The sequence below is a fragment of the Pseudorca crassidens genome, chromosome 20, assembly GCF_039906515.1.
Source record: "Pseudorca crassidens isolate mPseCra1 chromosome 20, mPseCra1.hap1, whole genome shotgun sequence".
NCBI lineage: Eukaryota > Metazoa > Chordata > Mammalia > Artiodactyla > Delphinidae > Pseudorca > Pseudorca crassidens.
The window spans coordinates 19,567,204-19,582,981 of record NC_090315.1 but is presented as its reverse complement, the minus strand read 5'-3'; the positions used below and the strand labels follow the sequence as shown (position 1 = coordinate 19,582,981).

Genomic DNA, 15,778 nt, shown 5'->3' with positions numbered 1-15,778 from the left:
TGGGATTAATAGAGCTTTCCAGCTCAGTTGTGGGCACCGGGAGAGGTGTTGCAGAATTCTCCCAGGTATCAAGGGAGGATGAGAGGGTATGTTCTTGTCTGGAGTAATCTTTTAGTATCAGTGGAAGCCAGAGTTTGGGTTGTGATATATAACGTTTAAGTAAAGATTATCACCAGTGGTGAAAATTACCATAGAGTATCATTTTAATTTTCTTATGTATCTAGGGTGGTGAAAAAGAGGATTTCCAGGAAATAACAGGTCTGTAGTTACATAGAAGCATTGTACATATCCAAGTCTATTGGATTTGTGTGAAGGATAAGTGGGGCCTTTTTAGAAGTATTATTTTTATCCTAAGCTGGCAGCCCTTACTGTTGTTTCCTTTTCCCCTTGACAACAAATTGTGCAAATCTGAACCCACTCATCCATCTCAACATCATTCAAGTGGGGACAACCAGACAGTACGTGCTTCCCAGTGTGATGCAATATGGAATACATCATATCCCCATGAAGTGTACTTGCCAAAATAAATGAACTTGACTCTAATAATTAACCTCTAGATCTAATTACAAGTTTATAAGAAACATGGGAATAGAGAAATAATATAAAATGGCACCACGAGGAGACAATCGGCCAAATCCAGAAGGTAGGAACAGTTATAGGACAAATTGTGCATTTTCTTCAACGAGTAAATGCCCTTAAAAGTGGGGAGGGGGGAGTACTTATATTGATTGAAAGATAATTTAAAGAGACATTGATGAAATGCAGTATGAAAGCTTTGGATCCTCATTCAAAGAAACCACCTGAAAAAAGCTATTGCAATAAATAGAAAATAGAACGTGAACTGGGTGTTAGATGATGTTGAAGGGTTACTGTTAATTTTATGGGTGCAGTCATCTTAATGTAGCCATATTTGATTTTTTAAATCACGTTAGGGTACTTGCCTAGTGACGCAGTGGTTAAGAATCTGCCTGCCGATGCAGGGGACACGGTTCGAGCCCTGACCTGGGAAGAACCCACATGCCGCGGAGCAACTAAGCCCGTGCGCCACAACTACTGCGCCTGCGCTCTAGAGCCCACAAGCCACAGTTACTGAGCCCGCATGCCACAACTACTGAAGCCTGTGTGCCTAGAGCCTGTGCTCCGCAACAAGAGAAGCCACCGCAATGAGAAGCCCGCACACCGCAACAAAGAGTAGCCCCCCACTCACCGCAACTAGAGAAAGCCCACGTGCAGCAACAAAAACCCAGCGCAGCCAAAATTAAATTAATTTGTTTAAAAATCATGTTAGTTATATGTAATGAGGTATTGTGGTAGGTTAAAAATGTGATCATTGGTTCGTAAAGGAACTGAATTCCAAGTTCATGGATACATTTTTACTTACTTGTAAAAACTAGAAAGATATGAGTAACTACTATGACATCTCTAAAGATCTCTTGTAGTTTCAGTGATTCCAAAATAATATTTTTTTGCTATCTCTTATAATTTAAAGGATTGAAGGACTTTAAGGTTTTGCTTAAATTAAAATGAAATTTGTTCAGTTTTAGTTACTCTAATTATTAATGCATTTATATTATGACACTTTTAGCCTCATAAACAAATTCAAAATTGATCAGAGCTGATTCACTTTATCTTAGGGAAATAAAACATTTCTAAATATATGAAGGCATAGGTTTCTTCTTTTTTTTTTTAGTTATTATTTTTGGCTGCGTTGGGTCTTCGTTGCTGTGCGCAGGCTTTCTGTAGTTGTGGCAAGCGGGGGCTACTCTTCATTGCGGTGTGTGGGCTTCTCATTGCTGTGGCTTCTCTGTGGAGAATGGGCTCTAGGCACGTGGGCTTCAGTAGTTGCTGCACATGGACTCAGTAGTTGTAGCATGTGGGCCCTAGAGCGCACAGGCTTCAGTAGTTGCAGGGCATGGGCTCAGTAGCTGTGGCGCGCGGGCTCTAGAGCGCAGGCTCAGTAGTTGTGGCGCATGGGCTTAGCTGCTCTGCAGCGTGTGGGATCTTCCCAGACCAGGGCTGGAACATGTGTCCCCTGCATTGGCAGGCAAATTCTTAACCACTGCGCCACCAGGGAAGTCCTTCTATCTTCTTCTTTAAGAAAGATTTAACTAAATTAAAATTAGTTACCCAGCTTTAATTTTTGTATATGTACTATTTTATGCAGTGATTCTACAAATCAGCAATCCATGTATAAAATGGGAGAGTACAGAATCGGCCTGAAACCAGAAACTGCCTACAATTTAATACATACGATTCTGTTTGGATTCTTGGCATTGAGTACAATGAGGTATTTTTGTTTTATCTGTTTATTTTTTTATTTGACCACTCTTTACCTGACATAGTTTAGCAATATAATTTGGGAACTGATGATCATCTTCATTAATGATTATGGTTCCCATAAAAATGTCCTTGTTGGGGCTTCCCTGGTGGCGCAGTGGTAGAGAGTCCGCCTGCCGATGCAGGGGACGCGGGTTCGTGCCCCGGTCCGGGAGGATCCCACATGCCGCGGAGCGACTGGGCCCATGAGCCATGGCCGCTGAGCCTGCGTGTCCGGAGCCTGTGCTCCGTAATGGGAGAGGCCGCAGCAGTGGGAGGCCCACGTACCGCAAAAAAAAAAAAAAAAAAAGTCCTTGTTTACTATCTTCTCCCAGTACAAAATAGTATTTATAAACAGTTTTTTCCTAATTGCCAATATTCCTCTACTTTTACTTATATGATGGTTCTCAAAAGGCAATGGAATTAATAAGTAACCCCTTGGCAACGGTCTCTGCATAGTTTTAGTAAGATTTTACTATCACAAATAATACAGCTGTCTCAGACTCCAGGTTTCTACACAGCTAGCACTGTTGACCTTTGCCTGCTTCTCTTCTTACAGAATGAAGTACCTCTGGACATCACATATGTGTGTGTTTGCATCATTTGGCTTATGCAGCCCTGAAATATGGGAGTTACTTCTGAAGTTGATCCATCTTTATAACCCAAAGAGGGTCAGTGCTATCTCTTTTTCCATTTCATTTTTATGACTTCTAGTATTTCTTTAATTATCAATTCTGTTGGGTTTTTTTTTCAGTTGTCCATACATCAATTTGATAAAATGGATACTAAAATTTAAAGCTACAAATAATTGATACATTATGATTTTATAAGGAATTATTTTAAAATAATTTTGTTTAATTTTAGCTTTATTTTCTAAATCATTTTTTTCCAGACCATAAGTTAGATATGTTCATTATACAGAATTTGGAAATACTGAAAAGCACAAAAAGTCAAATTAAAAATCACCAATAGGGCTTCCCTGGTGGCGCAGTAGTTGAGAGTCCGCCTGCCGATGCAGGGGACACGGGTTCGTGCCCCGGTCCGGGAAGATCCCACATGCCGCAGAGCGGCTGGGCCCGTGAGCCATGGCCGCTGAGCCTGCGCATCCGGAGCCTGTGCTCCGCAACGGGAGAGGCCACAGCACTGAGAGGCCCGTGTACCGCCAAAAAAAAAAATAAATAAAATAAAAATAAAAATAAAAATCACCAATAATCCCATTATCCAGAGTTATCGCTATTATTATTAAGTATTATAATATAAACATAATTACTACTAAGTGTACAGTAATGATTAATGGCCCATAAGTGCAGTTCTGGGTTGTTCTGCCCTATAAATTCACTAGGTGGCAATATGGTAGGAGCTACAAATAGCTTATGAATGATTGACTCAGTTGTCTTGCATATCAGAGACTCATGCTCTGTTAAATTATATTTTTGTTGTTTAAAAAAAATGTATTTACAAAGCAAAAATGTAAAAGCAAAAATATTCCAAACACTTGTAATCTAAATAATGTCTTTCTTATATAGATATGTATAATGCGATATTCAATACCGATATTAATACTGCTGTATCTGTGCTATAAGGTAAGGTTGATTGTCCTCATTCCTGTCTTTAATCTATTTAGCAGAATAATTGCTTTGACTCAGTGTACTTTGTGTGTCATTGGCAAGTAGAGTGCTTTGCAGAACTTACAAATATCTACTTAGCTGCTTCTTATGGCAGTTGACATCGATAGGAAGACTGATGTTCTTCCCAAAATGGGATTTAACAGGTAAAAACATTATAACAAAAAATACTACAATTTAATTATTCTAATTAATTTTGGTTTTGACTTACTAGTCAGCTGATGCAAATTCTGAAAACAAAGATGTTTTCAGACCTATTTTGAGGTGAATAAAGGAGAAAAATTAGTTTTCCCTGTTACATGCTTTTTATAAGAGTAAGATCCTAAAATGCATCTTATGTTAACCTACATATTTTATTAGATGCTTAAAATCATCTTTGTAAGAGGGCTGGGCACATATAAATACAGTCTAAGTTTAGCCTTATTATGTCCTTCAGTTTCAGTAGGAAATAAAGAAATTCTTCATATTCTCAGTTGACTGATTTCTGAAACAGCATTAACTGTGTTTCAGTTCTGAGACTCCTCCATATGAGACAGTGAGTCTTTCATCACACCTTTGAGATTTAGAGGCTTGAATTGTTACCTGGGCAGGTAGCTAGGATTGTTTTATCCAACTGAGCTCTTATGCTCTCTTTTAAAAACAAATCTTACATATTTTTTAAGTTTAGATTTTTTTCTTCAAACTTTATTTTAAGGTAGAACAATGGATTTCAAACTCTACTGTGTACAGTTCCTGCTTTGGGAGGGCAGCTAAAGGGAGTGGGGAGGTGGGTGGGACTCTCCTACAGAAAGGATCAGCTATGGCAGCTCAGCTTCTGGGTTTATTTGCTTATATTTTCATGTAAGATTTTATTTGAAGCAAAGGTTTTAGGCTAAAAGAAATGTGTGATAATCACTGTTAGACAATTCTCTTGTAAATATTTCAAAAAATTATGTTCTATCGTGTTCCTATCTATCAAAACATTTGCTGTTATGGGCGGACCACTGTGCCAACTCCCAGATACTAGAAAACATAGAAATAGGTCATTTCTGCCACCATGCCTCTGGGAATTTTATTGCTCTACGGTAAATAAATGAAACTTCTTACAAACATCTGGAAAGCAACAATTAAGGATTAGGCAGAGTATATGTTTAATGATGAATGAGGTAGCTTTATTACACATTGATTCTGAGGGATAAAGCACCCTCCTCACAGAGAAGATGCAGCTCATCATCATTCCTGTCTCACCACTAAAGACATACACACACCGTAACAGTCCTTTCCCACTGTCTCTGTGTGTAGGCTGAGTTCCTTTATGTCTCAAATATTTATTTGAAAATTTGTTGATTTTTTAATAGCTACTTGAGGACTTAAGTCTCTTGTTCTTGATAACATTGAGGAAGGACATTATAGAAGAAATAAACAAGCAGCATCAGCATCACCTGGGAACTTGTTAGAAATACAGATGTTTGGGTCCTACTCCAGACCTACTGAATCAGGAGCTCTGGGAGTGGGGTCCAGTGATCCAGGTTTTAACCAGCCCTGCAGGTGGTGCTAATGCACCGTCAAACTTGAGAACCCCCTGCAGAGAACAGGGATTCTCAGCAGCGGCACTGTTGACATTTTGTCTAGATAATTCTTTGTCTTAGTAGCTGTCCTGTGCATTATAGGACACTTAGCAGCATCCATCCCTTCTACCCACTACATGCCAATAGCACCAACTTCCAGTTGTGACAATCAAAAATGTCCCCTTGTGGGTGTGGCAGAATCCCTCCCCCAACCCCTCTTGAGAACCAGTGCTATGGAAGAACCAATGATAGCCCTGAAAAGGCCATCATTTCCTCAGGGAATCTTTGTAGATGTACCCTGAGTAAGAGAGTTAGTAGTCATTCTGAAGAATCTCTCCAAAGACAGATGGCCTCGCCTCTCTCAGTATTGGACTTCAGGAGAAATCTTAACGCATCCAGCTTTCACTGTATAAAACAGTTTACGTATTTCAGCTTCTCAAAACTGTGTGTTTTAATACAAAATCACAAAAGAAAATAAAGATCTTATTATGAAACTGAATATGTTTTCCAACTATTGAACAGATTTATCTGTAAGAAATAAGAACTAATATTTCAAAGCCTGATTTAAGTTTTACATAGCACTTATAATGAGGATTTCAAATTTTCTTGTTCATAATACTAATTTTGCTATATGTCTGCTTAGGATAATCCTGTTTAAAAGGGAAAAGTATGTGCTAGTCTCCACTGTAAAATCAATAATAATAACATTATTGCTCTCATGTTAATTAACTTATTTGGATACCTAAAATCTCATATAAACACTGCTGATCATTTAGGAACAGCATTTAGTTAATTCAACATTTGTTTTCACGTTGTTTAAGAAGTTTATCATAAGACTGCGTTACCAGATATTAACATTTTCAGAAGTAACAGCAAATTTCAAAATAGAAAAATATCTAATAACCACTGAATTCACAGATTTCAAAATGTTTTATACAAAAATAATTAAAACATCATTTAAAAGTTGGTATTATATTGTTATCAAAATTAATAGGGATAATGGATAATTGGAATCTTATAGAGGTATCATTTAATCAGTAATTTTTATTACATCTCTTCTGAAACCTAGGACTAGTAGTGCTGACACCTGATTTTCTGTCACAAGCACCAGCAATTTTCCTGACCTACCCACCCAGCAGACAAGATATGAATGAGTAGTAAAAATGGCCAAAGATGAAATGACAAGATAAGAAAGTGATAGGGATAAAAAAAACATCCATAGACCAGTCAGGTGCCACTTTGCTTCCAGTTAGTGGTTCTTAAATAAAAAAGATTATACTTGCAACTTTAATGAAATGTAGATACATTATCACTGGGCTTCTATTCCAATATAGGAAATGAGTTCTGCAGTTCACCTTAGCATGTATTTAGATGATCAAGTCTTTTTAGCCAACTGCCATTTGATAAAACAGTGAACATTTAATTAGTTGTTGAATTACACAGACAAGTTATATTAGAAAAGCAGTGGATTCAGAGTGTATTTTTACATTATATCTGCATAGCTTAAGTTACTCAAGTTGAGTAGGAGGCACCAGTGGCATAAATATAATACTCAGATGTACCAGATTTTCCTGGACCGTCCTACTTTCAAATATTCTTCTCTCCCTTTGTACCTGCAATTATGTTAATATTCATCAAACCATTTGTCCAGATTTCTAGTTTAAACAATATAATCACCATATCACACAATGAAAAGTTTCCAGTTGTGACTCTGCCACTGTGATCTGAGCAACTCAGGTTATCTGTCTCTTTGAGCCGAGGTCTCCAGACTAGTAAAATGAACAATAAATAGCCATGGTGATGATGCCTTCTGCGTCATCTGTCTCCCTGAGGAGTTGTGAGGATAAAATGAGATTCTGTATTCCAAAGCATTTTTGCAGCTCTAAAATGGTGCTGTCTTCTACAGGGTACATTCTACATTTAAAGATAAATTACATGAAGTTAGTTAGTCACATTTATCTCATATCCTGTGAACTTTCTCATGGTTGCTATTCCTGTCATATCCAAATTAATGTTTTACTAGATATTAACACCACATACAATAGAATTTTTATTAGTGTAAAATAAAAGCTCATTTTTTAAAGTTGGCAACACCTCTACTTCTAATTAGCTCCAGCTCACAATAATTTTGGAAACTTTTCTCAGACTTCATCTCACTTACACTAGAAGGGTTGACTGCAGAAGTGAAGTAGTTCTAATATTCCAGTTACCACGTTTATTTAGTTCACAAGTTATATGCAGTTTCTCCTTTTTCCCTTTAATCTAGTGATAGTTGTGGGTCTGGGGGTGGATTTTGGTTTTGTTTAGTTTTGTTTTTAATTTCAGTTCTGGCCAGGAATGATGGATGAGCTCTCCGAGTTGAGAGAATTCTATGATCCAGATACAGTGGAGCTGATGAACTGGATTAAGTAAGAGGATTTTTTTTTTTTCAACTTTTAAATTTAAAGTGCCTTTTAAGAGTCACTGTAGACCTCATTTGGTTTTTGGTTTTTTGGTTTTTTTCTGAATCTAATTATGAAGATACATTCATTCTCAAGTTTTTCTTTAAAACTCTATATTTGCAAATAGTTTCTTTCCATTCAAAAAATATTCTCTCTAACCACAATCCCGTGAAGAAGGGAAAGTACCAATACGGAGAGGGAAACAGAATCAGAGGATGCATTTCAAACCAGTGACAGCAATGGAAATAAAGTTTTATATTCTCTGCCAATTTTATCTTTATCATTTCTTTCATTTTAATACCATTCAAATTTTCTATTAATACTGACACATAAAATATTCTTTCCTTGTCAATCACTTAAAAATTATACTGTAAACTACAGTTAATTAGAGTCATACTAGCTCAGTGCAGATTTCATTTTAACTAATCATATTGCCCAAGATTAGGCCTAGAGAAAATTTAAAATTCAAAAGCTAGAGCTTTTCCTTTCTTGAACATCATAATGCTTTCCTGTTATATTGGTTTGTATTTTTGCCTGCACAATTGCTTTGCCTCAGCATTCAGCATCAGAATGAGACTTGTGTTTTTCAAAGTTTTGTTAATGAAACCTGCCTCTCACCAGCAAAAATAAACTTTTTTACCCAGAGCAGCATTCCTGTGCCCTGTAATATTGTATTTCCCTATTTTATAACCAAAAAGCAGCATTGTAATTATTCACACTTAAACAGGTGTCGCAAATCTTATGTGACATATTCTGAAAGCATCGGCTGTATTGTCTCCATCACTTAGAATTTTAGTAGCCATATTGGCACTTGCTGGTGACTAATGTTTACTAACCAGTACAGTTGAGCACTGCTTGTGTATTAAGAGATGGTAAATGTTTGATAGCTTAGGTCTCTTGAGTACAATACATGGATTTTATAGAGATTTGTATCTAAAATATATATGTGGCTTTGGTCCCAATGTTGGACTGGGTTGACTAGATGCAATGAGTATAATTTTTCATATATTTTCAGTGCTGAGGGTACGAAGTGGTGCTTTGTCTTTATATATTTATTTAACTTTAAATCATGGCAGACAATTATAGAGTAAGTAATTCCTTCAGTATTTATTGTGTAAGGGAAAAGAGGGTTATTCATATAAAGAAAAGCTAATTACTTTTGCATTAGCTATAGTCAACTGGAAATTTATGACATGTGCATCTGAAGGTGAGGCTGATATTTTCTATTTTTCAAATTGCACCATTGATAGGAATGGTGTAGGCTACCCAGTCTGGTAGAATCCTGAAGGTGGCAGATCTTCTGGAGCTACTTGGATTGGCATTTTAAAACATCTCACCTCTACTCCCCAGCCTTTTAGGAATTAACTGTAGTGTCATTAAAATTTTATCCTAGCAGAGTTGACTTTGGCTGTGTCAGACAGGATATACTTTTTGTAACGCCTTTATTTTCATGCTTTTGCTCACAGAAAATTATTTAAAATAACATTTCTGGTTCTGAAAAATTATGGGTGACAGCTTATTCCATGTGTAAAGAAGATAATCTTTTACTCTGCATTTGGGGAAGTGGTCTTTGTTCTTACATTCTCCTTTTACTAACAGTTCTTCTCCCTGTATGTAGACTTACTCTTTTCACTTTTTAAAAATTCTCAGCAACTGAAGGATTTGTATTGTTCCAAAAAATTGGTTCTATTGTGATCTAATCTTGACTGTTTTCCCTTCAAAGTCTTCAAATCTAAATTATTGTTTTGCAAAATAGCTGCTAGGCATGTTTGTGAAATAAGCTTAAGTGATGATGAATGTATGCCAAAATAGGGTCTGTTTAGACACAAAGTGTATTTGTTTAAATCAACATTTAAATCAGCTCTGGTCTGTAGACTTCAATTCCAAACACAAGTGCATGCATTTATTATTCTTTTAACCTGCCCTGATTTCTTCTGTTTTTAAAACATAAAGTATGACCTTCTACTTTCACTCCACTACCTTGATTAGTCACACAGTGTCTGTGATATTAGTAGGTCTGAGCTGTGCTAGAGAAAAGGCTGTGGGCTAAGGATACAGAGTGTATCTAAAAATCTGTTTGAAATTGTCTAAAGGCAGCAGCCAGACCTCTGGTCCCCACCCAGCACTGTTAGTGAGGAACACCTCCTCCCCATCCTGTCTGCTTCTGTTCTCAAATAACCAAAGTGATACACTCACATCTGTCCTTTGTCAGGGCGGTCGTGACAGCATCTATTGGGGTGGGAGCGCAGCTTCCCTTACAGGATGGCTGCCTGCCCTCCGGGATGAGTGAGAACAAGGAACAGTGACCTGCAGAAACTCGAGGGGACACAGATGACCCTCCACTTTGGCACAGGGCAACTCTTGCGTAAAGTGTTGAGAAGAAGCTACCGCCATCTCCCAGTCTGCCTCGTGTACTTGATGCTGGGGCTTCATGGTGGATGCTTCGGGATTCAATTCTCTTTAATCAGCAAGGATCTTTTGTTGCAGTCAGGCCCCCAGAGTCTTCCCTATGAGAAGTAGGGCGACATCCGCATGCCTTCCACAACCCCGGCCTGTGTGTTCACCGGGCTGGTTGCCTGCCTTCCACGTTATACTGAGGTGCTGCACGCGCTGTTTCCCAGCAGATTTAAATGCGTGTGTTCACATTAACCCCTTTTTACTGATGATGTTTCCTGAATACAGAGATTAAAAACCTGGTTTTTTGTTTTTGTTTTCTTACTTTCTGGTATCTCTTTCAGCAAAACCCAGGTGGTACTTTTATAGGTTTTATGTGTGATTAGAAAGCACGTTTACCTCATCAAGGCCAAATGTCACAGCAATTGGTAGTTCATACCTCGTTCCTTAGAGTGTTTCATTTTTGGCTCCTGAAACATTTCTTTGACATTGTGCAATTAAGATAGACTGTAGATTTGACTTCTGAAGTGCGACATTTTACCTACTTGGCTTTAGGAGATTTTCGCTAGAAATAGTTTCTTTCCAGTGATGAAGCCTGCATGTGCAATATTTTCTCAATGGGCCTGAGAAAATGGACCAAACTTCCTTCACATTTAATCAAAGCAGAGAGAATTACTGTATATTTTAAACATGATGTAGGTTAAGTTCAGACCTTAAATGCCTGTAAGCCTCTTTTATACTTAATGAATCATTTTGTGGCATTTGCATAATCCTATAAATTTTGAAGTGTAGATAAAACAAATGTTCACACGTTATATTATAATGCTTAGTTTCCCCATTAGTTCAACAGTAATTAACTTGTTGAAGCTTAGAGCTTCAAAAATAAATGAGATTATTTGTTCAAAATGCCATCAGGTCTTCCTGGAATGACATTTAAATTATATAATGTAAATCCATTTGACCTGTGAGTCCTTGTCATTATTTAGTGACATTTCTTACAGAATAAATGGTTTGCAGGTTGGGCAGCCTGCTATGGAGCTTGGCAGAGAACTATAAAAACAAATTATTCTTTCATTTTATACATCATTTGTTCAAACATTGGTAAAAATTGCTTTGTTTTTCTATAATAGAGAAGTGTCATTCAGTGGATAAAAGCACATTAGCTATTTTAGACACAGACCACAGACTGTGTCAGCAAAAGTATCTGTGAAGGAAGAATACCCATCATTACATCTGTCATACTGCATATTTTAAGTTAAAGACAAAGAATCCCTTCTCCCTTTGCCTACTGAGTTTACCACAGAGAATGTAAAATACTGCGAATCTAGGTTTTTAAAGTCTAGAAAATGTGATTTTTTTTCATTTTGTTTCACTTTGCTTGTTTTACTTTTTGCATTTGCTTTATGGATAAACTTAAATATTCAAGAGAGCAGTTAAATATCCCAGATTTACCATAGGGCTAGCATATACAACCAAATTAGACAATCAAGTGAATAAACATCATCTCTGGTATGCTTGGAAGTCAGTCGTTTTCAAAGAAATGTATCTAATCCATTAGGGTACTTGTATTTTGCTATTTAAAATAAAACCAAGGACCTTTAGTGAAAGACTGTTAAAAATCCAGAGGATTGTGGCACCGGCAGTTGAGACGGACTGCGTTTCTTTTAAACTTCCTGACTCTTTACTAATGAGGCCAAACGTTAAAACTTGTCACAATCGAATGAACTTTGTTCCATTTTTTCCTCAACTCCTCTAAGCAGTCATGTGACATGACTTGCTCACCTGGTGATGGCTGCTGTTGCCTTGGGGACCGTACCCACTGGGGCGGCAGGGAGCAGCAAGTGCTCTCAGAGCCTACAGAGGAGAGACGCCGTATTTACTGTGTCTGATGTGTTCCATTTCCAGCATAGCTGCAGGCCCACAGAAAGCAGTCGTCAGTATGTGGTGGACTAACTATGGGCTTGTTTTGAAGTGTTTGCCTGTAATGAGAGCTGAGTCTATTAGCCAGTAAGCTTCTTGAAGACCGGGTATCACCAGCCCTGCACATAGCAGGCCCTCAGTAATAACTTTTAGCTGAATAAAGAATAACCTTATAACTCCCCAGCAAGCAGTTTAGGATTTTTGACATTTTAAACCTTTGTGAACTGTATAACTCATCAAAGTATTGTGATGATGGCCCAGGAAGGGGGGTGGGGGTGGGGGCGTGTGTGAAACCTTTGTCATTAGCCATGAATAGATACCAGGCCAGTCATCTATCTCTGCCACAACTAGAAACAGCTCTGTGCATCTCCCTGATGCTGAATCCTGTTATATATTCAAAATGATGATGCTGAGACAGCCTAAAGATTTGAATGGATACTGTCAGCTCAGCTGCTGGGTTTGTTGTTTGTGAAGAGAGACAAGTTTGGCACTCTTAGGCAGTAAGACTGTACAGACCAGGATGGTTCTCTCTCTGTTAGCTCTCCCCTCTACCTCATGCTTTGCCAGACATGGAGACCAGACTCATCTTCTCCCTGCATTCTAAATCTCTTTGGTTCAGAGGACCCAAAGGCAGCCACTTTGTGGCATTAATTTTATAACTTATTGCAGTAGAATGGTTTGTGCCAGTTAAGAGTATACGGAAGGAAAGAAGACTGGTTTGGAAAAATAGTGACACATTTTCTTTAATTTTATTTGTTCATATTTATTGTATTTAGCAATTACGGTCCACTGTAAATGAGGGCAGCATTGTATATATGGCACAGACTAAGCGTTTAGTAAGTATTCATTGAATAAAATGGAATTTTTATATAAACCTTTCACTAAGGAACTCAGTGCACCTCTTTTCATTTAATCCCTCCTGTTTCCCTGACCACATGGGACACATGTCAAGAACTCCTTATAAATTGCTGGTTCAGGGGGACAGAGCAGACATCTATTTATGCCTGTGTTCCTGGGTCTGGTTGTCAGAATGATGACATCCTATGAAGCACAGCCAAGTTCACATAAAAGTTTTTCTCTTGTAATCCATTCTGGGGTCTGACAGGAATAAGGGAGGGTGAAGATTGTGTCATTCCCTGGGTGCTCCTTGTAATTCTATCCACTTTTTCATCACTTAAGAAAGCTTATTGGAATTTGAGTGAACGAGAGTGTCATTGTTAGAAAATCTTGCATTTTCCAAAAGTAAATTACTTGTAACTGTTTCAGCTTGAGCTGTAGGATGCCTTGCTTGTAGACATCCAGAGGCCTTTGCTGGGTGGCATTCGTGCTGTAGTCTTAGCATTAAAATGGAGTAAGTAGAACATCCTCCTGGAATATGTGAATATGATGAGGCTTCTCTTAGAAACTTGAACACTAGAGCAAGTTTCATGCCATAATGTCCAGAAACACTGAGGAGAACGGCCTGCTGTGGCTTTTTCTGTAAAGTATGTTGAGTTTTAATGATTTCAGTTAGACTCCTTCTCAAAAGAACGATGTCCGTCATTTTAACTCACCCTAGCATGTTGTTAACACAGGAAGGGTGAGTATACCTTGCAGTATTACTACTGGGCCTGTATCGGAGATGGTGCTTCGAGCAGAGTCCATGGAACAGCCGTATGTTCTTCACAATAAAACGACACCTCGTTGATTTGCAGGTGGCTCCCAGGTTTTAAAAAAAATGGAAGGGAATTAAATGAACTACTAAGATTCTTTTTTTCCGAGGGAAAAGGAAAGATGCTTTCACAGAAATCAGGAAGTCTTTCCTTGGCCCTCCATCACTGTCCCTCGCATCCCATGGAGAGGCAGAGAATCACAGCTTGGTGATAATTGGAAAGTGAGATCTTAATTTAATACCAGAATACCCTGTGTTCCTTAAGATGCATGTAGTCTTTCATAATCAGGACTAAAGAAAAGGAATACATAAAATACTTCCGCTTCCGCATCAGAAGTATTGTACATCTTCATACTGAGTATAAGATAAGAAGATACCTGCTAGTTCAGAATCTTCTTTCCGTGTTCTTTTGTTTTTACTAATTCTTTTTTTCTAAAATAATTTATAGTAATATCTGTGATCTTTTTTTCTTGTTTTAACCAAAAACCCTTGGAATTGATTCACGGCAACTGCAGTTTCTGGCTTTATAGTTTGTTTTACTCTAGGCAGCCCTTTTAGTTAAGTTTAATACAAAAAGCACTGGCAGTCTTCTAAGGCCTCGTGTTAGAATCTGCCTCTTTGGAACAAGAGCAGGAGAGGGTTGTGGGTTTTAGCCTAGAAGACTCAGGAGATACCCACATCCTAAGACAATTCATTATAAGAGTAAACCCATCAAAACAGTAAATGAGAAGCTTCCCAATCATTGTCAAAAACAGACACGAAAAATTTCATAAAACAGTTTGAGTGCAAATCAGAATCTCGAGCAGCCTCCTGTGTTTTTCCCAACTCATAGCCCTTCCTAACATAGCTGGGTGATCCTGAGCGTGTGATGCTATCTTCGTGGAAGCCTTAGCAGTGAGGTTAATTTAGACGCCAAAATCTTTTTTTTAAAAAACATCTTTATTGGAGTATAATTGCTTTACAATGGTGTGTTAGTTTCTGCTGTATAACAAGGTGCATCAGCTATACATATACATATATCCCCATATCCCCTCCCTCTTGCGTCACCCTCCCACCCTCCCTATCCCACCCCTCTAGGTGGTCACAAAGCACCGAGCTGATCTCCCTGTGCTATGCGGCTGCTTCCCACTAGCTATCGATTTTACATTTGATAGTGTATATATGTCCATGCCACTCTCTCACCTTGTCCCAGCTTATCCTTCCCCCTCCCCATATCCTCAAGCCCATTCTCTAGTAGGTCTGCGTCTGTATTCCTGTCTTGCCCCTAGGTTCTTCATGACCTTTTTCTTTTAGCTCTAAAACTCCGAGGAAGGCTGTGTTTGCTGGAAGCATGCAGTTACTGGCCGGCGTCAAGCTGTGCACGGGAAGGACCTTAACCAACCACCCACACTACGAGGACAACAGCCTGAGAGAGCGAACCAAAGCGGTGAGTGCCTCTCCTGGCTGGCTCGTGTCCGGTAAAGCTGGGGCTTCTGCTACCTGCAGGTTATGAGGGGAAGGCAGAGCTGAAGTGCCTGTCAGGACTTGCGTCTCCAGAGTCTAGACCTTGGCCTGCCCTGTGTGTTAAAGGCATGCTGTTTCGGCCTTCTGTTCCTCTCGGGTAGAAGAGTAAATTGAGGAGAACACCTTGAGATGTACAGAGCAGAGTGTTTGAGGACAGAGTCCTCAGAACTTTGAACTGGAGAAGGAAAAGGGGCAGAGACATACTGGTCACATTTTTTAATGGGCTGTTTCGTGTGTGTGTGTGTGTGTGTGTGTGTGTGTGTGTGTGTGTGTGAGACAGAGACAGAGAGAGAGGGAGAGAGACAGAGAGAGGGGGGGGAGAGAACAGGCAACACAGCCACACAGTAAAAAAGCTCAGAGCGTGCAAAAGAGAACATAGTG

General features: G+C 38.7%; 1 protein-coding gene and 1 long non-coding RNA gene across 6 annotated transcripts in view; one reads left to right on the top strand and one right to left on the bottom strand.

Annotated features, from left to right (window-relative positions):
- Nucleotides 1-15,778, bottom strand: part of LOC137215346 (uncharacterized) — a 127,753-nt gene that overhangs the window by 15,418 nt on the left and 96,557 nt on the right. The window lies entirely within an intron of this gene.
- DPY19L3 (dpy-19 like C-mannosyltransferase 3) overlaps nucleotides 1-15,778 on the top strand; it is a 74,803-nt gene that overhangs the window by 51,461 nt on the left and 7,564 nt on the right. For all 5 annotated transcript variants that reach the window (XM_067720457.1, XM_067720458.1, XM_067720459.1 and 2 more), the window contains 5 exons: nucleotides 2,165-2,287; nucleotides 2,876-2,987; nucleotides 3,843-3,899; nucleotides 7,814-7,896; nucleotides 15,188-15,320. In XM_067720457.1, coding sequence (XP_067576558.1) covers nucleotides 2,165-2,287; nucleotides 2,876-2,987; nucleotides 3,843-3,899; nucleotides 7,814-7,896; nucleotides 15,188-15,320 — 508 coding nt within the window. The remainder of the gene's footprint in view (nucleotides 1-2,164; nucleotides 2,288-2,875; nucleotides 2,988-3,842; nucleotides 3,900-7,813; nucleotides 7,897-15,187; nucleotides 15,321-15,778) is intronic.